The sequence below is a fragment of the Trichomycterus rosablanca genome, chromosome 5, assembly GCF_030014385.1.
Source record: "Trichomycterus rosablanca isolate fTriRos1 chromosome 5, fTriRos1.hap1, whole genome shotgun sequence".
Taxonomy (NCBI): Eukaryota; Metazoa; Chordata; class Actinopteri; order Siluriformes; family Trichomycteridae; genus Trichomycterus; species Trichomycterus rosablanca.
This window is the reverse complement of record NC_085992.1, coordinates 49,352,749-49,375,363: the sequence shown is the minus strand read 5'-3', so window position 1 is coordinate 49,375,363 and position 22,615 is coordinate 49,352,749. Positions and strand designations below refer to the sequence as shown.

The 22,615-nt window shown below is 42.1% G+C and overlaps 1 protein-coding gene across 8 annotated transcripts in view; it reads right to left on the bottom strand.

The window, feature by feature from the left end:
• Positions 1 to 3,003: 3,003 nt before the first annotated feature.
• oprm1 (opioid receptor, mu 1) overlaps positions 3,004 to 22,615 on the bottom strand; it is a 56,985-nt gene continuing 37,373 nt past the window's right edge. The window contains exons 2-4 of one of the 8 annotated variants that reach the window (XM_062995317.1): positions 10,827 to 11,197; positions 9,529 to 9,540; positions 3,004 to 3,805 (exon numbers count right to left, since the gene is read on the bottom strand). In XM_062995317.1, the coding sequence (XP_062851387.1) occupies positions 3,273 to 3,805; positions 9,529 to 9,540; positions 10,827 to 11,197 (916 nt within the window). In that variant the 3' untranslated portion in view covers positions 3,004 to 3,272. Of the gene's footprint in view, positions 3,823 to 5,491; positions 5,511 to 6,581; positions 6,590 to 9,528; positions 9,541 to 10,078; positions 10,095 to 10,826; positions 11,203 to 22,615 lie in introns of those variants that run through there. The other 7 variants (XM_062995320.1, XM_062995321.1, XM_062995322.1 and 4 more) reach the window with 7 other exon arrangements.

Sequence of the window (22,615 nt, the reverse complement as noted above, 5' to 3'; positions counted from 1 at the left end):
CAATCTTACATTAATTTTACATTTTAGAACCTATAAAACCTTTTGAAATACAAACTCCAGAATAAATCATGTCAAACAGTTCGTATGAGAACCTCATCAGAGCTCAGAGTCTCATCATCCAGCTTTATGAACCTTGAAGTGAATCAGAAAAAAAATCCTTTTTCCTGTGACTCAGTGCCAGTGTGTGGTACAAGACAGAGTTTCTCAAACCTTGGGTCCCGAGTAGCAGAAAAAAATAATAATAATGAATTAAACTAATTTTACAGGTATATAAACACGTAATGAGCTTGTCCATGTATGCCACCATGTGGAGGCTTTACGTTGCGTCTAGTAAACCACAGTGGGACCAGACCGCCAATGTTTTTATTAATGAATTATAAGTAAGTGTAAGTGGATGTTTAATATGCTAAAATGCTATTGGTTGAATATGTAGATATATACATGCAGTGTATATGAGTGGTAGTAGATCTTGTCTGTGTCCCAAATCGCACAGTACTACACTAAAAAGTATGCCCAATTAATGCAATTTGATTTGTTTCATTAAGCACGCAGCCGGGAATCACTCGCGAACAATGTACGCCTGAGTAAAAAAACACCAAACGTTAGTCGAGTCTGATCTTATTTTAAGCAAATAAGGAAAATAATGTACTAAAAATACATATTTTTTCTTATAGAATATAATCTACAAACCGGACTGTAGTGTTTGAAGACATTTATTTGTTATAATCGATGAATAATGGGACATTGGAGCTAGACAGTGTGCTTTTACCTTTAAAAAAGAGAAATAAATTGGTAATATCTATTTTTAAAACTGTCATAATCAAAACCTGGCCTGTTTACATGTTTATTATGGGAAAAACTACAAAAAAACTGCTTGAATTTTAGCGCCACCGAAAGTCCTGTTAAGGAAATGGTGGCTGGCCTCATGATACTACTGCCAAATCAATATTATGTTAGTAAAAAGGGCGTTTATAAGCTCTATTTTATTAGCTCTGTAAATGTGCTGGATAATTTATTAAAGCATGCTTTAAACGCCATGAACTCGTTAACCAGAACACTTATAAAACGCGAACTAAACATCCGTGTCCCAAATCGCACACTACTACACTAAAAAGTATACCTAATTAATGCAATTTGACTGGTTTCATTAAGCACTACTTTAGACAAAGGTTGCAAATTGAGACGCAGCCGGAAATCACTAGTAAACAATGTATGCTTGAGTAAAAAGCACCAAATGTTAGTCGAGTCTGATCATATTATAAGCAAATAATAAAAACAATGTAGTAAAAATAAAGATTTTCCCTTGTAAAATATAATCTACAGAACGGACTGTAGTGTTTGAAGGAATGTATTTGTTATAACAGTGTGCTCTCTTACTTTTAAAAAAGCGAAATTAATTGGTAATATCTATTTTTAACCCTTTGATGCACAAGCTAAGCAAACCCCTTCTAATGCACAACATGGGTCGAAAACGACCCATATTCATTTCCTATGTTTTTTCATGTATTGTATCTTTTTGGTATATATTTTGAAATCAATTTATTTCACCATTTATTGTTCCAAGTGTTTATCACACATCTTGTTTTTGATGAGCTTTAATCATTATTTACATTTTTATTTATTTACTTTATGAACAAAAAATAGTTTTTGTATTACTACATCAGCTTTACACACATGGGTCGAAAATGACCCATGTCTGCAAGTGTGATGAAATAAAATGAAAAAACACTGTAATAACGTATTTATTCAAATTAACACTGATATTGAACTGTAGTGAAGATTGGTGAATGTGACTGAACGTAAAACTGATGAGATCATATAGATACAGTGTCATCATGATGGGTGCTCAAGAGGACAACAGCTTTTCCCTTCTTTCGCACGTAGCTCTCCATGGTCATATTGTCATGGTGGCCTTGCACATTGGATTTTGCAGTGGATCCAGAAAGAGTTCCTGTAAAGTCACATCCCAGCTCTTGTCTACCCATGCAAGCAGGGTCAAGCCAATAAAAGCCACACATCCTTCTTTGACAATACTTCTTTACTCGTTTCCTTTTGCTGCTGTTGCTCTTCAGAACGTCCTCAATGACGTTGTTACTGATTAATATATCTTTTGGTAAAACAGTTGTTGAACCAAATGCAGGTCCTGGGCATTTCCTCAAGATGTTTTAGCTTCTTGTTCCGCCCTGAATGGGGGATGCTAGCTCCAGTAAGACACATTTTACTCCATTTTTTAGACTGAGTCTGAGTTTCCTCTTCAGAGGACTCAAATGAGTGTTCTGTGTCATCAAAGATGTCTTCTTCATCTAGGTGAGATGGATTCACAGACACACCCTCAATTCCATCTTTGCCCTGTGGCACATAGTCTAGATCACCGGCATCAGAGACCAGCTGTCCTAACACATTGAAAAAGGCTATTAAAAAGCAAAGACTATTTTCATATGCACATTAGTCAGTTATTCATGTATTTACTGTCCTTTTAATAGCTAATAAAAGCTATCCAGAATAGAATATGCTAACATCTAGCAAGCTAATAGTATTGGACATATTTCTCTAACTAGTGAAGTTCAAGAGCCTAATCCTTGGTTATCGTTCAAAAGATCAGTAAATATGTTTCTGACTACAGTACAAACACTTACAAATGTCAGTAGTTCCTATCAAATTCAATTTTGACCCATGTTGTGCATTAGAAGGGTAGTGATACAAAAATGATTTTTATTAAAAAAGTAAAAAATATGAAACTGAAATAAGGATTTGTGATGATCAAAAACAAGTTAATTGAGGAATTCCTGGAAGCTTGAATGGCTAAATTAATTTATTGCAAATATATAGAAAATAAAAACTCGGTCAGGTCACTTTTGACCCAGATTGTGCATCAAAGGGTTAAAACTGTCCTAATCAAAACCTGGCCTGTTTACATGTTTATTATGGGATTAACGTTACAAAAACTGTGCTTGAATTTTAGTGCCACTGATATCTTGACCCCAGATAATAAATCCTGTTAAGTGAAAGGTGGCTGGCCTCATGATACTACTGCCACATTAACATTAGACAAGAATAAACAGGGCACACAGTTGCGTTACTTTGGATTTGTGTTGCCGTTTGTACGCTCTTTGTTGTTAGCATATATAATACAGCTAATGAAAGGGCTCTAGAATCGGCTGCCACCTCCATTTGCACAGTTCTTACAGACCGGTAGTGACTTGCGTGAGTTCTGAGTTGATGTCAACACTGGGCTGTGAGCGTGAATCCAGCGACGACATCTCCACCGCTAGTCATAACTTCCCGTTGGTCTGGTCTGCCGTTGGACTGGACTGAGCCTCTCGCTGGGGGTTCCGGGTGCGAGTGGAACGTATGGAGTTTTGCAGGTCCAGCACGGACGGACTGGGCACGCAGAACTCATGGAAGCAGCGCTTGAAGTTCTCGTCCAGGAAGGCGTAGAGGACTGGATTGAGGCAGCTGTTGGTGTAGCCCAGTGCGATGCAGAAGTGCCAGGTGATGGTCTGGAAAGCAGAGTTAGGGATGGTCACCAGGGCCTTGATAATCACAAATATGTGGATAGGGGTCCAGCAGACGATGAAGACGGCCACCACCACCAGCACCATGCGTGTGATGCGCCTGAGGTTACGGTCCTTCTCCTTGGAGCCGGACAGCATGCGGACGCTCTTCAGACGCAGGATCATCAGGCCGTAGCACACAGTGATTATTAGGACGGGCATTATAAAGGCAAAAATGAAGACACAGATCTTCAGCAGGTTCTCCCAGTACCAGGATGGGTGTGGGAATATCAGAGTGCAGTCGACGATACCTGCAGATGCTGCAGACAAGAGTAAAAAGGGAATTGTGAATCAGGGGTAATAAACATAATTTTTACCATACATCTTCTTAGCCCCTTTTCACCCTGTTCTTCAATGGTCAGGACCCCCACAGGACCACCACAGAGCAGGTATTATTTAGGTGGTGGATCATTCTCAGCACTGCAGTGACACTGACATGGTGCTGGTGTGTTAGTGTGTGTTGTGCTGGTATGAGTGGATCAGACACAGCAGCGCTGCTGGAGTTTTTAAACACCTCACTGTCACTGCTGGACTGAGAATAGTCCACCAACCAAAAATATCCAGCCAATAGCGCCCCATGGGCGGCGTCCTGTGACCACTGATGAAGGTCTAGAAGATGACCGACTTAAACAGCAGCAATAGATGAGCGATCGTCTCTGACTTTACATCTACAAGATGGACCAACTAGGTAGGAGTGTCTAATAGAGTGGACAGTGAGTGGACACGGTATTTAAAAACTCCAGCAGCACTGCTGTGTCTGATCCACTCATACCAGCACAACACACACTAACACACCACCACCATGTCAGTGTCACTGCAGTGCTGAGAATCATCCACCACCTAAATAATACCTGCTCTGTGGTGGTCCTGTGGGGGTCCTGACCATTGAAGAACAGCAGGTTTTCCACAGTTTCCACATTTTTATAGTTAGAACAGTATGACAAAAGTCAAACATGGCGGTGCTAGTGTGATGGGGTGAGGGTGGTTTGCAGTGTAAGAACCTAAACTAAATGTAAGGTAATCTGTCTGTGAGCTTAAGCTGAGGCAACACAGGGTTATAAAGCAGTCAGTGATCCAAACCACAAAGCTGAAATCCTGGCTAGAACCAAAAGCTTGAACCTATAAATAATCTAATTAATCCTTAAAAATCAATTTACAGGGTTTTGGGGGGTTAAATAACATAAATCACAAATGAATAAAATCAGTACTTCGGTGTAAAGATTTTGTTTGCCGTTGAGACCCTGTGATGGATTGACCCTGTCCATGGTGTGTTACTGCATTGTGCCCAGTAATTATTGGGAAACAGGACCCACCCTGACCCCTAGCAGGATGTGGTGGTAGACATCAAAATGAAATGACCAAAAGATGAATCACTATTGATGATGCACAAAAGTCTATATTCCGGTTTGATAATTACTTTTTCATACTGAGCCAGATAGAGCTAAACAATCCATTCAGCTGAATGAAAATAAACAAGAACAGGACGTCTCAGTAAACAGAGAAAGAATATTTACTGATACATACAAGCAGTTGACAATAATTTTGAGTTTAAATGTAAAACATCTTGTTCTCTTGACCAATATTAGCCAACTCTCAGCTTCAGTACTTGGTGAAACATTGTGCCTTGATACACTGCCTGGCCAAAAAAAAGGTCACACACTCCAATATTTGGTTGGACCGCCTTTAGCTTTGATTACGGCACGCATTCGCTGTGGCATCGTTTCCACAAGCTTCTGCAATGTCACAACATTTATTTCTGTCCAGAGTTGCATTAATTTTTCCCCAAGATCTTGTATCGATGATGGGAGATTTGGACCACTGCGCAAAGTCTTCTCCAGCACATCCCAAAGATCCTCAATTGGGTTCAGGTCTGGACTCTGTGGTGGCCGATCCACGTGTGAAAATGATGTCTCGCGCTCCCTGAACCACTCTTTCACAATTTGAGCCCGATGAACCCTGGCATTGTCATCTTGGAATATTCCCGTGCCATCAGGGAAGAAAAATCCATTGATGGAATAACCTGGTGGTTCAGTATATTCAGGTAGTCAGCTGACCTCATTCTTTGGGCACATAATGTTGCTGAACCTAGACCCTGACCGACTGCAGCGACCCCAGATCATAGCACTGCCCCCACAGGCTTGTACGGTAGGCACTAGGCATGATGGGTGCATCACTTCAGCCGCCTCTCTTCTTACCCTGATGCGCCCATCACTCTGGAACAGGGTAAATCTGGACTCATCAGACCACATGACCTTCTTCCATTGCTCCAGAGTCCAATCTTTATGCTCCCTAGCAAATTGAAGCCGTTTCTTACCTATATGCTTAGTTAAATCCAGGTGGTGACCTTTTTTTTGACCAGGCAATGTAGCTTCTAATAAGCAAATTCGGTAAGTGCTAACGAGCTTCTGATGCCTCTTATGTGGAATCTTCACCTGTCCTTCTCGAGCAAAAGCTTCCAGCACATTGAGGTTTGATGGCTTTCATGCTGAAACCGCTACTACTCCAAAGATGGGTTTTAAATCTGAGGACTGAGAAGATCCACTGCAGGATATTCCAGTACTGACTCCTCAACCAGTATTTGGTTGACATGGAAGTGTGTTTGGGATCATTTTTACTTCATAAGACACCACATTTATCCTCAGAATGCCTTGGTGTTTCTGTCAATCGATCATTTCAATCACACGGTCAGGATTGCCAGCAGAAAAATACCCCCACATTATCACTGACCACCTTGATGCTTGACCGTGAGGATAGGGTTCTTCTTGTCACTGTGGCCAAACAATTGTGTCCAAAATTCTAAATTCCTTCTGCTGTATTCCAGTCAACCCTTGCTGTGCATCGTGGAGTCTGGACATGAAGTTCTTGGTTGTTAGGGGATCTTATGGTTGACATTAAAACATTCATCACATCTACCATCAAATCATCCTGAGGTTTTATGCAGTAACAGGGTTTTTTTCTTCATGGTCCTGGGGAGGTACACTATATTGCCAAAAGTATTCGCTCGTCTGCCTTCACACGCATATGAACTTGAGTGACTCCCATTCTTAATCCATAGGGTTTAATATGATGTCGGCCCACCCTTTGCAGCTATAACAGCTTCAACTCCTCTGGGAAGGCTTTCCACAAGGTTTAGGAGTGCGTTTATGGGAATTTTTGACCATTCTTCCAGAAGCGCATTTGTGAGGTCAGACACTGATGTTGGACGAGAAGGCCTGGCTCACAGTCTCCGCTCTAATTCATCCCAAAGGTGTTCTATCTGGTTGAGGTCAGGACTTTGTGCCGGCCAGTCAAGTTCTTCCACACCAAACTGGCTCATTCACGTCTTTATGGACCTTGTGCTTTGTGCACTGGTGCGCAGTCATGTTGGAACAGGAAGGGGCCATCCCCAAACTGTTCCCACAAAGTTGGGAGCATGAAATTGTCCAAAATCTCTTGGTGTGCTGAAGCATTAAGAGTTCCTTTCACTGGAACTAAGGGGCCGAGCCCAACTCCTGAAAAACACCCCCACACCATAATCCCCCCTCCACCACACTGTACACTCGGCACAATACAGTCAGACAGGTACCGTTCCCCTGGCAACCGCCAAACCCAGACTCGTCCATTGGATTGCCAGACGGAGAAGCGTGATTCGTCACTCCAGAGAACACGTCTCCACTGCTCTAGAGTCCAGTGGCGGCGTGCTTTACACCACTGAATTCGACGCTTTGCATTGCGCTCAGTGATGTAAGGCTTGGATGCAGCTGCTCGGCCATGGAAACCCATTCCATGAAGCTCAGCACAGTCCTTTTCACCCTCTTCACATATGACTGCACCCCCATCCATGCCTCCAACACCCTTGTAAAATATGCTGATGACACCACAGTAATAGGTCTCATATCAAACAACGTTGGGACTCACTACTGACCTGGCTCACCTAGCACGGTGGTGCTTGGACAACAACCTGGTTCTGAACACCACCAAGACTGAAGAGGTAATTGTGGACTACAGGACAAACAGAAGGACAGCACACGCCCCCCTATTTATACATGAGAAGGAAGTGGAGCGTGTGGACAACATCAAGTACCTGGGACTCCACATTACAGCTGATCTCACCTGGGCTCTGAACATCCCCCACCTTATAAAGCAGGCCGGACTCCCCTCTCAGCTACTAGTGAACTTTTACAAAAACACAACTGAAAGCATCCTCTGTCTCTGTATGACTGTATGGTATGCCAGCTGTACAGCATAAGACAGTAAGGACCTGGCCCGGGTGGTGAGAACAGCACAGGGGATCACAGGAAGTCCGCTTCCAGACCTGGACTCAGTGTACGCTGGCCACCTCCAGAAGAAAGCCAGCAACATTACTAAAGATCCCACCCACCCAGGACACAGACTGTTTGTCCCACTGCCTTCAGGGTGGAGATAAAGATTCAGCAGGCTGAGGAACAGCTTCTTCCCCAGAGCTGTAACATCCATCACTCCCTCTGTACACCCCCCACCCAAACCCTTAGGAACTCATGCATTTTCGCACCACTTTTCGCATTTTTCCTCAATTTTATATTGCTGCTATTATTGACTGCATGTTTTATGTCTGTGTTGTTGTGTGTTGTTTTTATTGATTGTTGCTGTTGTTTTTCATTTTTCATATGATTCATTTACATTGAGAAGTACTGCACAGTATTTCGTTGTATAATGTACAATGACAAATAAAGATTCTATTTTATTTAATTCTATTCTATTCTAGATACATAGATAGACAGTCAGATAGATTACAAATAGATTTTATATACATGAATAGACAGACATACAGACAGATAGATAGATTATAGATAGATAGATAGATAACACAGACAGATGGATAAACAGAGACAGACAGACAGATAGATAGATAGATAGACAGACAGACAAATGGATAGACAGACAGACAGACAGACAGCTGGATGGATAGACAGATAGATAGATTACAGATATACAGTGTATCACAAAAGTGAGTACACCCCTCACATTTCTGCAAATATTTCATTATATCTTTTCATGGGACAACACTATAGACATGAAACTTGGATATAAGTTAGAGTAGTCAGTGTACAGCTTGTATAGCAGTGTAGATTTACTGTCTTCTGAAAATAACTCAACACACAGCCATTAATGTCTAAATAGCTGGCAACATAAGTGAGTACACCCCACAGTGAACATGTCCAAATTGTGCCCAAAGTGTCAATATTTTGTGTGACCACCATTATTATCCAGCACTGCCTTAACCCTCCTGGGCATGGAATTCACCAGAGCTGCACAGGTTGCTACTGGAATCCTCTTCCACTCCTCCATGATGACATCACGGAGCTGGTGGATGTTAGACACCTTGAACTCCTCCACCTTCCACTTGAGGATGTGCCACAGGTGCTCAATTGGGTTTAGTCCATCACCTTTACCTTCAGCTTCCTCAGCAAGGCAGTTGTCATCTTGGAGGTTGTGTTTGGGGTCGTTATCCTGTTGGAAAACTGCCATGAGGCCCAGTTTTCGAAGGGAGGGGATCATGCTCTGTTTCAGAATGTCACAGTACATGTTGGAATTCATGTTTCCCTCAATGAACTGCAGCTCCCCAGTGCCAGCAACACTCATGCAGCCCAAGACCATGATGCTACCACCACCATGCTTGACTGTAGGCAAGATACAGTTGTCTTGGTACTTCTCACCAGGGCGCCGCCACACATGCTGGACACCATCTGAGCCGAACAAGTTTATCTTGGTCTCGTCAGACCACAGGGCATTCCAGTAATCCATGTTCTTGGACTGCTTGTCTTCAGCAAACTGTTTGCGGGCTTTCTTGTGCGTCAGCTTCCTTCTGGGATGACGACCATGCAGACCGAGTTGATGCAGTGTGCGGTGTATGGTCTGAGCACTGACAGGCAGACCTCCCACGTCTTCAACCTCTGCAGCAATGCTGGCAGCACTCATGTGTCTATTTTTTAAAGCCAACCTCTGGATATGACACCGAACACGTGGACTCGACTTCTTTGGTCGACCCTGGCGAAGCCTGTTCCGAGTGGAACCTGTCCTGGAAAACCGCTGTATGACCTTGGCCACCATGCTGTAGCTCAGTTTCAGGCTGTTAGCAATCTTCTTATAGCCCAGGCCATCTTTGTGGAGAGCAACAATTCTATTTCTCACATCCTCAGAGAGTTCTTTGCCATGAGGTGCCATGTTGAATATCCAGTGGCCAGTATGAGAGAATTGTACCCAAAACACCAAATTTAACAGCCCTGCTCCCCATTTACACCTGGGACCTTGACACATGACACCAGGGAGGGACAACGACACATTTGGGCACAATTTGGACATGTTCACTGTGGGGTGTACTTACTTATGTTGCCAGCTATTTAGACATTAATGGCTGTGTGTTGAGTTATTTTCAGAAGACAGTAAATCTACACTGCTATACAAGCTGTACACTGACTACTCTAAGTTATATCCAAGTTTCATGTCTATAGTGTTGTCCCATGAAAAGATATAATGAAATATTTGCAGAAATGTGAGGGGTGTACTCACTTTTGTGATACACTGTATATATATAGATAGATAGATTAGACAGACAGACAGACAGACAGACAGACAGATAGATAGATAGATAGATAGATAGATTACAGATAGATAGATACGTAGATAGATAGATAGATAGATAGATAGATAGATAGATAGATAGATAGATAGATAGATAGATAGATAGATAGATAGATAGATAGATTACAGAAAGATAGATAGATAGACAGACAGACAGATAGATGGATAGACAGACAGGCAGATAGATGGATAGACAGAGATAGATTATAGATAGATAGACAAACAGATAGATAAACAGATAAATAGATTATAGATAGATAGATTATAGATCGTCTCTGACTTTACATCTACAAGGTGGACCAACTAGGTAGAAGTGTCTAATAGAGTGGACAGTGAGTGGACACGGTATTTAAAAACTCCAGCAGCGCTGCTGTGTCTGATCCACTCATACCAGCACAACACACACTAACACACCACCACCATGCCAGTGTCACTTCAGTGCTGAGAATGATCCACCACCTAAATAATACCTGCTCTGTGGTGGTCCTGAACATTGAAGAACAGGGTGAAATCAGGTTAAAAAGGTATGTAGAGAAACAGATGGACTACAGTCAGTAATTGTAGGACTACAAAGTGCTTCTTTATGGTAAGTGGAGCGTAGAAACAAGGAGGTGGTTTTAATGTTATGGCTGATCAGTGTATGTGTATAATTTTAAAATGAACTGCACTAACGGTCTCTGTTGTAGTCGAGCATGGTGGTGGTTGTGGAAGCCATGACCATGACTGGTAGTCCGATGGCAGACGACAGGATCCAGTTGCAGACGTTGACGATTTTGGCATTGTAAGGAGTTCTGAAGTCCAGCGCCTTCACAGGGTGGCAAACGGCGATATAACGATCCACGCTCATGGTGGTCAGCGTGAAGATGCTGGTAAACATGTTGTAGTAGTCAATCGACATGATGATCTTACACAGGACGTCCCCAAACGGCCAGGTGCCCATGAGATAGTTCACGCTCTGGAACGGTAGGGTACTCGTAGCCAGGGCGTCTGCGAAGGCAAGGTTGAAGATGTAGATGTTGGTTGCGGTCTTCATTTTGGTGTATCTGTCGAGAATAGAAGCATAAAAAGAAGGTCAGATTATAACCGAAACAAATGCAACATTAGAGAACCGTGGATTAAAATCCCTTCCTTAATAATATTACAACCTAAAATATTTGCTTGTTCATTTATCCACTTCTAATTTACACTTGATATATTTTGACTTTATAGTTTTTTATCATTGGCGATTTCTCTAAGACCGCTCAGCTTCCCCTAAAATGTCAAAAATTAAATGGTCAAATATGTACAGTTGTGTTAACATTTCATTGACTACAAATGCGTTAAAACACGTTCATCTCAAATACGAGTTCGTTCAGAATCAGCTACTTATCACAAATCGACTGACTTGAACTTCTCATACATTCCCGTAGCATCAATGCATTTGCCCGCAGAAGCTGAGCGTCTCTTCACTTCTATGGGACTGCATGGAACATGCAATGTTTTTTTCATTGCTTCGAAACTCGCCGGTCATTGGATAAATGCCACAATTTTGTCCCGCCCCCGGGTCTGGACGCGCAGCTTCAGCAAGATGATCGGAGGGTCAGTCGAAAGGCTGAATCCCGTTTTGATTGACAGCTATTTTGAGATCTACACCTTCATTTAATCACTGGGCGCTTCAGTCCCATCGCGGATTTTGAAGTCGAAAGACAAACTGCTGCAACCCATTTCTTGGTATTTGCTTGGTGAAATTACTTGACCATTTCCATTGTTCATTGTGTAAATAAAACACACTCATAGTATTTGTTTCAGTTTAACATAATTTCAACATTTCCTTGTTCGAGTTCAGGCCATTTTCTTGAAAAGGAACGGAGGGCAGAATTTATGTATAAATAAATTGACAAATTTTATGATGTAAGCCGACAATGAGCTTCCCCTCTTTGAAAGACCAGCAGCCGCCACTGTTTTATATATATCCAAAAACATATTCTATGTCACGACTCAAGCCTTTGTGGGGCCAAGCAAAGCTTATGGTGCTCAAAACCTTCATTATATACATGCTGAAATTAAAATGTTTTATATTCTATGTAAATAAGACAGTACATTTGCTTTGTCCGAAGCGATTTACATTATACAGTCTAAGCAATTTAGTGTTAAGGGTACAAAAGATATTAAAGAGTAAAGTGCAAAAATGCAATATTGTGCAAAGATGCGAGTAATATAGTCACTAAGTGGTTGTGTATTGGAGTTGTCAGAGGGGTAAGGGCCTTGTTTAGGAGCCCAACAGTGGCAAACTGGAACCAGTTATTATTCCAATACCCTAAGCGCTGAGCCTTAATTCAGCTATATTCAGGTTGCCAGTGAGATTTTCTCTCCTCATGTCATCTCCTCGATTAATGAGCTGATTTTAATGCGACAGCGTGCAGTAAAAAAGCAAAACACACTTGTTGCCTGACAGAAGGCCTTTACCAGTGATATGGAGTGGCATCGGGAAGCGCATGTCTCAAATTGGAAGGAATTCGAACGTAAAAGAACAAAAAGACTCATGCATAAATGATGATTTTATTTTATTATAATTGGGAAAGTTATTATCTGCTTTCAGAGAGCACTTGATGAAAATGAAGGCTCTCAGATGTCTATAAAATAAGTTCTAAACGATATAATGAATAATTCATAAGAACAGCAGCTTATTTCTATTCAGGAAAATAATTTGTTTTCTTTCTATATTGTCAATCTATAAGCGTTTATGCTAATGAGCTCAGCTGCTTGAGGACTCGGTGGGATAGACGCCTTTATGGCCGTATTTATTTTGTGAAAAGGCTTTTAAAGTGCGACGCCAATTATACAGAGCGATTACGCTGAATTAATGCACTTTTTTTTTTTTTTTTTCTTCTTCTTCGAAGCAAAGCTCTCAACAAAAAAATAACCATTACAAACCAGGCTGGATTTTAGCAGAACACGATGCTAATTTACTGCAGTTCCAAAAGGGATTACGACAGATTAAGTTTAACTTCTTTAATTTGACTGACTCACGGGTCAGTCCAAGATCAATCATCATTATTATATAAGTAACAGCATATTTAGAACTGCTGTTCTCATGAATTATTCATTATATCATTTAGAACTTATTTTATAGACATCTGAGAGCCTTCATTTTACATTACAGGTCACATGGAGACCATTTAAAGCTCAGAATGTTTACAGTACAATAATATTAGCAACATTAGCACATTTTGTATAAAAAAATACTTATAAAATACTTCAGTAATAATATTTGTATCATCCTGTTCAGCACAGGCTTCCAGAAGTATTTGGACATCTGACTAAGAGCTTGACGCATTCATTCATTATCTGTTTTCACACCTATTTATCCTGGTCTGGGTCAAGATTGGGTCAAGGTGGGTCTGATTCATTGGGCAACAGGCAGGAAACACCCGAGCAGGTCACCGGTCCATCACAGAGCAAACACACACACACACACACACACACAAACACCTAGGACAATTTTTAGTACTCCCAATTGGTCAAATTGGACTCCGGAGCACCCGGAGGAAACGTGCATGGACACGGAGAACATACCAACTCCCTGCCAAATGGACCCTGGCGATATTGTGCCGCTCACGTGGGTTGGGGTGCTGGAGCCTATCCCAGCTTTTCAATGGGCGCAAGGCACACAGTAACAACCTAGACGGGGCGCCAGTCCATCGCAGAGCAGACACACATACAAACACATACAGTGTATCACAAAAGTGAGTACACCCCTCACATTTCTGCAAATATTTCATTATATCTTTTCATGGGACAACACTATAGACATAAAACTTGGATATAACTTAGAGTAGTCAGTGTACAGCTTGTATAGCAGTGTAGATTTACTGTCTTCTGAAAATAACTCAACACACAGCCATTAATGTCTAAATAGCTGGCAACATAAGTGAGTACACCCCACAGTGAACATGTCCAAATTGTGCCCAAATGTGTCGTTGTCCCTCCCTGGTGTCATGTGTCAAGGTCCCAGGTGTAAATGGGGAGCAGGGCTGTTAAATTTGGTGTTTTGGGTACAATTCTCTCATACTGGCCACTGGATATTCAACATGGCACCTCATGGCAAAGAACTCTCTGAGGATGTGAGAAATAGAATTGTTGCTCTCCACAAAGATGGCCTGGGCTATAAGAAGATTGCTAACACCCTGAAACTGAGCTACAGCATGGTGGCCAAGGTCATACAGCGGTTTTCCAGGACAGGTTCCACTCGGAACAGGCTTCGCCAGGGTCGACCAAAGAAGTTGAGTCCACGTGTTCGGCGTCATATCCAGAGGTTGGCTTTAAAAAATAGACACATGAGTGCTGCCAGCATTGCTGCAGAGGTTGAAGACGTGGGAGGTCAGCCTGTCAGTGCTCAGACCATACGCCGCACACTGCATCAACTCGGTCTGCATGGTCGTCATCCCAGAAGGAAGCTGACGCACAAGAAAGCCCGCAAACAGTTTGCTGAAGACAAGCAGTCCAAGAACATGGATTACTGGAATGCCCTGTGGTCTGACGAGACCAAGATAAACTTGTTTGGCTCAGATGGTGTCCAGCATGTGTGGCGGCGCCCTGGTGAGAAGTACCAAGACAACTGTATCTTGCCTACAGTCAAGCATGGTGGTGGTAGCATCATGGTCTTGGGCTGCATGAGTGTTGCTTGCACTGGGGAGCTGCAGTTCATTGAGGGAAACATGAATTCCAACATGTACTGTGACATTCTGAAACAGAGCATGATCCCCTCCCTTCGAAAACTGGGCCTCATGGCAGTTTTCCAACAGGATAACGACCCCAAACACAACCTCCAAGATGACAACTGCCTTGCTGAGGAAGCTAAAGGTAAAGGTGATGGACTAAACCCAATTGAGCACCTGTGGCGCATCCTCAAGTGGAAGGTGGAGGAGTTCAAGGTGTCTAACATCCACCAGCTCCGTGACGTCATCATGGAGGAGTGGAAGAGGATTCCAGTAGCAACCTGTGCAGCTCTGGTGAATTCCATGCCCAGGAGGGTTAAGGCAGTGCTGGATAATAATGGTGGTCACACAAAATATTGACACTTTGGGCACAATTTGGACATGTTCACTGTGGGGTGTACTCACTTATGTTGCCAGCTATTTAGACATTAATGGCTGAGTGTTGAGTTATTTTCAGAAGATAGTAAATCTACACTGCTATACAAGCTGTACACTGACTACTCTAACTTATATCCAAGTTTTAGTTCTATAGTGTTGTCCCATGAAAAGATATAATAAAATATTTGCAGAAATGTGAGGGGTGTACTCACTTTTGTGATACACTGTATATACACATTCACCTATTCAGTGTCTCCAATTAACCTGACTGCACGTCTTTGGACTGTAGGAGGAAACCGGAGCTCCCGGAGGAATCCCATACAGACACGGGGAGAACATGCAAACTCCACACAGAAAGGACCCGGACCGCCCCACCCCGCCTGGGAATCGAACCCGGGACCTTCCTGCTGCGAGGCGACAGTGCTATCCACCGAGCCACCGTACTGCCCCGACGTTAATATAGCGATATCTAAACCACCCACTTCTGCCAGGGCGCATTCACATGAGAAGTGCTCTATTCAGCGCTCGACTTGAGCGGTGCTGTAAAACATCATCAAAGTGTGAATATGAGACGAATCTGCATTAGTGTGGAATAAGTGTCAGATCCAGGGTTACAGCTCCACATGTATCTGTGTTTATCTGGATTTTCCTCCCTGTTTCACTTTTAAACTTGTGTTACAGCTCGAGGTTCTGAGAAATTGTGAGAATCAGAATCAGCTTCTCCCGGAGTCTAAAACGCTTATTGTTAAAAAAAGCTTAATGTGGTTTAATGTAGTAAAAGAAGGAATCAGGAGCACTTAACTTCTCTTCATTATTACTGCTCATAAGTTCCTCCACTAATCAAATTCTTAGTACAATAAGTCACGTAAAGCTTTGTTCATACGGCCCGAGTCGCTTTTACCGCCTCATATCAAACAGTTCGTCTTATTGGAGAAGCTTTGTAAAGGTCAACAGCGAACCGGGTCAAAGTTTAATCACCTCATGTGAATACAACACACTCCACTCAAAGCTATTCACAAGATTATGGAGTGTGTATGCAAGAATTTATACTCATTCAGTCATAAGAGCATTTTAAGGTCAAGAATTGTTGTTGGATTAGAAGTTCGGGGCCCTTTAAAGACCACTGGAGTTCCTTCACACCAAACTTGTCAAACCATGAACCTTGCTTTTTATGAAGTACAGAAAGAACCCTGTCTAAACTGGTGCCACAAAGTTGGAAGCACGTGACGCAGGGGGGTCCAAACTTTTCATGTTGGGGGCCAGATAGAGTAAAATTACACAAACACGGGGCCACAGAGTATTTTATAATAAAACAAATACAAATATAACAGAGCTCCTGATTATTAACAATTCCACTTCCTTTTTATCTGAGTGACCGATGATCTATCATCCACAGTGTTGAGTAAACTAAGATTTTGTCAATTTCACGCATCAGTTTAAAACCCTAATGGGAAGATTATTATACTTCTATTAAACATACCCACTTCCATGTTCCCAGTGCGCCTGAAATCTTCTGCGTTCGTGAACGTTAATGTGGGTGTAACGTTAATGTTTTGAGGGGGGGTGGGTCCATGTGAGAGCGCCACCCAGAGTTCAAACAGTTTATTTAAACCTGCTTAACATTTACATTTTCTCTTATCCACTTACAGCGACTTACAGAAGAGCTTCCACAGTAAACATTTCATTACTCTAGTTTAAGTAAACAACAGTCCAAGAACACAAATCTGCTAAAACCTGTTAGAACCAAAGTGTTTTTTTTTTTTCAAGAAATTAATAAGAGTACGTAAGTAAGTAAGTACAAGTCAGCTTAAGTGTTTAGTAAAAAGGTGATGAAGGTTTTTAATCGTTTTTTAAAGACAGTTAGAGACTCAGATGTTCAGACAGACAGGGGAAGCTCGTTCCACCACTTGGGTGCAAGTACAGAGAAGAACCTTGATGCTCGTCTTCCTCAAGAGGATCAAGTCGAGTGAGACTAGTGGCTCGGAGGTTGCGTGGTACAGAGCGGACTGAATGCGTACAGCTACAGGAAACCAGTGAAGAGAACGCAGCAGTGGGGTGATGTGGCAGCAATGGGGTGATATGGCAGCAGTGGGGTGATGTGGCAGCGTTTAGGTTGGTTGAAAACCAGGCGAGCAGCCGCATTTTGAATGAGTTGCAAGGGTTGCAATAGTGGACATGGGAGCTCCTGCCAGCAGGGAGTTGCAGTAGTCCAACCGTGAGATTACAAGTGACTGCACAGTGGGACAACTTAAATATTATTTCTAAAAAAACCTCACGGGCTGTTTCAAAAATGGTTTGGACACCCCTGATGTAATGTATTTCACACAATTGATGTTATAAACCTGGTATAAATCGGTGTGGCTAAAACACCTAAACTTAATAATAAGGCGGACTGTCTGCATTTTTGCTAAATCCTTTACAGAAATAGATGACTTATGATTATATTATTACACTGTAAAATCAATAAACCACTTCTGGGGGTTGGATATAGGGCTATATGTGTTATTAATTACTTTTACTTTGTTTGGTTTATTCAGTTTCAGGCAAAAAATGGTTTAAATGATGAGAAGTGTAAAAGGTTAAAGCAGTAGACTAAAAAAGCGCTTTTATTTGACTCAGTCGAGATGAAGTAGAATCTTCAGTTGTTCCAGACACACCAGCTGATGTAAACAGAACTCAGTCTGGTGTGTGTTTGGAGTAAAACAGTGTCAGCAGATGCATGTGTAGGACCTGATGGATGGCGCTACATTGTTTAGGTTGGTGTCACTAAAGAACGATCGTGGAGAAACGCCGGGTCTCGTGTTGCGCGTGCCGGATTTGGTAAACGCCGCCTGAAGGCTGAAGACCTCTCGGTGCTCGGATGCAGAAGTAATCCGCTGATTTAATTGGGTAAGACCTAATCCTCACAAGCCTTCACACTATAAGCACTTCAATCCCAGACGGCACCTGAAGTCTCAGACGTGCTAATATATTCAATTCAGGAAGTACAGGAGATGAATAATCTCCCTGATAAAGATACTCGGAGGGATGTGATGTACTTTCTAAGCTTTCTGTGGTTTTTCATCTCCAGTCTGAATTCAATATCTATTCTGAACATATTTGGGGGTGCCACGGTGGCTTGGTTGGAGCACTGTAGCCTCACAGTTGCAATCAAAAAGGTCCTGGGTTCGATTCCCAGTTGGAGCGGTCTGGGTTCTTTTTGTGTGGAGTTTGCATGTTCTCCCCGTGCCTGTGAGGGTTTGTAACTACGTGTCCTGTCATGAATGGAACCGAAGTGGAAAACATCAACCTAAAATCCTAATAAATAATAAATAAACTGGGCCGATTAGGAGGGAAGCATTTTCTCACACCAACAAATTCCGGGTTTTAGAACCCTGCTGCACCCACCAGACACCCACAATTTTAATCAAACTAAAATTATAACAAGTAAAATATATTTAATACATTTCTTTATTGTTTGTTATTCCTACTTCCTATTAATGCCTATTGTTTTGGAATGAGATGTGAAACTAGTTCATGTTTAGGTGTCGTATTTTTGGCCATATCGTGCATCTATAAAAATGAGTATCACTGATTTACAGAGTATATAGATCTAGGAGAGGTTTTGGATAGAAATTGGCTACAAAATGCATAAAAAAGGAGCAGCTTTTTGTCACATTTGTTCGCCCATCAGAGACGAGGGCAAGGCAGGAACAGAACAGAAGTTGAAGACAACAAAACACACTGTGATCACAAGGGGCAGCTACACTATTAACACCGATGACTAGACTAAAGGCTAATGTTAACCTAATGCTAAATGCTAACTAAGACTTGCGAGTGTTCAGAATCAATCCCTAAACTAACATAAAACTAATCTGTACCAAGCAAGGAATGCTAAATCCTAAATTAAAGCTGAGCTAACTGCTAAGAAGAACACAAAGGGCAAGACACCATGGGAAGCACCAATACAAGGACGAGACAGAGGTTTCTACTTAGGTCAGGCTTGTACAGGGAACATGGATATCTAAGTCAGGATATGGACATCAAGGTAATACTAGCTAGCTACAACAAGGACCATGGATCTCAAGGACAGGCTAGGACAAGGCACATGGACTAAGGCTAACATTAGCAAAGAACATAGGTCACAAGGTCAATCATGAACGTGGACATGAAGGTTACATGAGCAAGCTACAAGGAGGGTTTAAGTCTAAGCTTACACCTAATTTTACTCCAACCGACAACTAACAAACTTTAACATGAGCAAGGGAGCATGGGTAACTTATATACAGTACATGACAATGATTACACAACAAGGAACAGGTGATCACGATTAAGATGAGGGCAAATCAAGAGACAACGAAAGTCCATGTGCTCTAAGAGAAGGGCAAGGCTGGAGCTGTCACACTTTTATGGCTATTAAATTATTTTATTTTTACCACCGCTTTATCCTGCGCACAAGTTACAGAATTCTTGATGGGTGAGGTTCCTCCGGAGCGGGCCATACGTTAAGAGGCACATCCCAATCTTGGCAGGGTGTTGTTGGTGCCATACACTTTCCATCTCTTAATAATGCTTAATAATACTCAGCTGCGTAGTTAAAGCCTCTTAAACCTTTTTGTATCATTTTCCTAACTTGTGTGTTTTCACAACTTTATCCTGGAGCTTTTTTGAAAGTAATTTTTTTAACCATGATGAATTTTTTGTGTTACCACACAATACTAGTAGCTGAATCCTCAAGGAACAGCCGGTTTTATTATTAAGTAATTAAAGCCATTACAGCTGTTAGTTAAGAGGTCAATAAGCTGGGTGTGGCATTTTGGTGTACTTATCCAAACCAGGTATTTTACTAATTAAATTGGAATAATTTATCACATTTTTATAAACATTATTTTTACTTTGCTGTTAAAGGCTTTGACACATCCACCAAGCTATCCTGTCGACTGTGGAATATGTTTATCATTTTTACATCAGTATAGACGCATATCTAAATATCTTAATATATATTATGATAACTCAGTCCAATTTAGAACAACCAATTCACCATATGTGTGTTATTGGGAGGTGAGATGACCAGTACCAGCATGAATCCCATGCAGATCGAGGGAGAATACAAAAAAGCTGTGCTGGCCCAACCCTAAATATAATATAAAAAAATAGCTTGTATTTGTTAAACTAACCCTATTAACCCTAATGTACGTGTACAACTCCCCAAGCTTCGCCTACAATGACCGGTCTGAATAAGAAGCGAGCGTCTTCGTTGAAGTATTTGCTCATTTTACAGGAGTCGAGCACAACATTATAGGACCGCAGGCTATCAGCCATTACGGATAATTACAGAGGCATCCGAAGCCTTTTACCTGAGACGCACCATCACACCATTTATTCTCCCTGGCCAGCGTTTGTCTCTAATTGCATGGATGTCCCAGGGATCCATTACACCGCGTGCTATACGACTTAGCCGTCTTCAAAAGCAATAAACTCCACTTCTGATAGACAGCGTCCGTCCTCACGGATTCAGATATTTGCAGAAAATACAACAAACACATCCCTCATGACTGTCATATCAGATTAAAGATGTATATTTGTATCATTTATACTGTACAGATGAAGTGTAATGTGTTTTCTCCTGAATTAATGCAAGCAGATGATGTTTCTCCAGCGTTCTCACTGTTATAGCAGAGCTAGAAAACCACCGGCTATCACATTCAGCACAAATATGCAGCCTGTAAGGAAGGGTTTTGATTATCATGTGCAGAAATGTGTGTAGGAGGAAAATCAGATGTAAAATCTGTGGTAAACAAAACAAATGCATGCCTATTTTTAAGATTTCTTTAACATAAAAACCACGTCAGTCTTGGCAGGGTTGCCGTGAGTCTGGAGTCACACATTCGCTCATTTACTCACACCCCCGGGGGTCATTAAGGACAGCCAGTCCACTTTCTGCATGTCTTTAAAAGGTTGGGGAATGTGACAGCATCACAGGCTGCCGCCTTTTCAACTAGTCACTTCCAGTCAGGTTTCAAAACCAGAAAAAATCCTTTTAAAAGAAGCTTGTTGATCTTTATATATTATTATACACCGATCAGCCATAACATTAAAACCACCTCCTTGTTTCTACACTCACTGTCCATTTTATCAGCTCCACTTACCATATAGAAGCACTTTGTAGTTCTACAATCTGTTTCACCCTGTTCTTCAGTGGTCAGGACCCCCACAGGACCACCACAGAGCAGGTATTATTTAGGTGGTGGATCATTCTCAGTACTGCAGTGACACTGACATGGTGGTGGTGTGTTAGTGTGTGTTGTGCTGGTATGAGTGGATCAGACACAGCAGCGCTGCTGGAGTTTTTAAATACCGTGTCCACTCACTGTCCACTCTATTAGACACTCCTACCTAGTTGATCCACCTTTTAGATGTAAAGTCAGAGACGATCGCTCATCTATTGCTGCTGTTTGAGTCGGTCATCTTTTAGACCTTCATCAGTGGTCACAGGACACTGCCCACGGGGCGCTGTTTAGGTTGGTGGACTGTTCTCAGTCCAGCAGTGACAGTGAGGTGTTAAAAAACTCCAGCAGTGCTGCTGTGTCTGATCCACTCATACCAGCACAACACACACTAACACACCACCACCATGTCAGTGTCACTGCAGTGCTGAGAATGATCCAACACCTAAATAATACCTGCTCTGTGGTGGTCCTGTGGGGGGTCCTGACCATTGAAGAACAGCATGAAAGGGGGCTAGAGAAACAGATGGACTACAGTCAGTAATTGTAGAACTACAAAGTGCCTCTAAGTGGTAAGTGGAGCTGTTAAAATGGACAGTGAGTGTAGAAACACTTCTCTCTTCTGATTTATGAGGTCAGGCACTGATATTGGACTTTAAGGTCTGGCTTGCAAATGTTTTTAAACTGTGGGAGCTCCCAGAGGAAACCCACACAGATACAGGGAGAACATGCGAACTCCACACAGAAAGGACCCGGACCGCCCGACCTGGGGATCGAACCCAGGACCTTCTCGCTATAAGGCGACAGTGCTACCCCCCGAGCCACCGTGCTGCCCCTCAATCAACCAGTTCACCAAATCTAAGTATGTTTAGTTGGGAACGCAGCAGAGCTTCATTTCAGCCCTGCAGAATATAAATCTCACGTCTTCTAAACCTTACGATCAACTTCACTGAGCCAAGGCCAGAAAAATCAGAGTTTTATTCATTTATTAAGATTTGACAGGAACAGTAGTTACAGGTTACCCATGATTCATCAGTTCAATGTCAAACACAGTCATGGCCATTTCTGCATCTCCAATTCACCTCACTTCACGTCTCTGTAATGTGGGAAGCAACCCACACAGACACGGGGAGAACATGCAAACCACACAGAAAGGACCCGCACTGCTCCACCTGGGAAT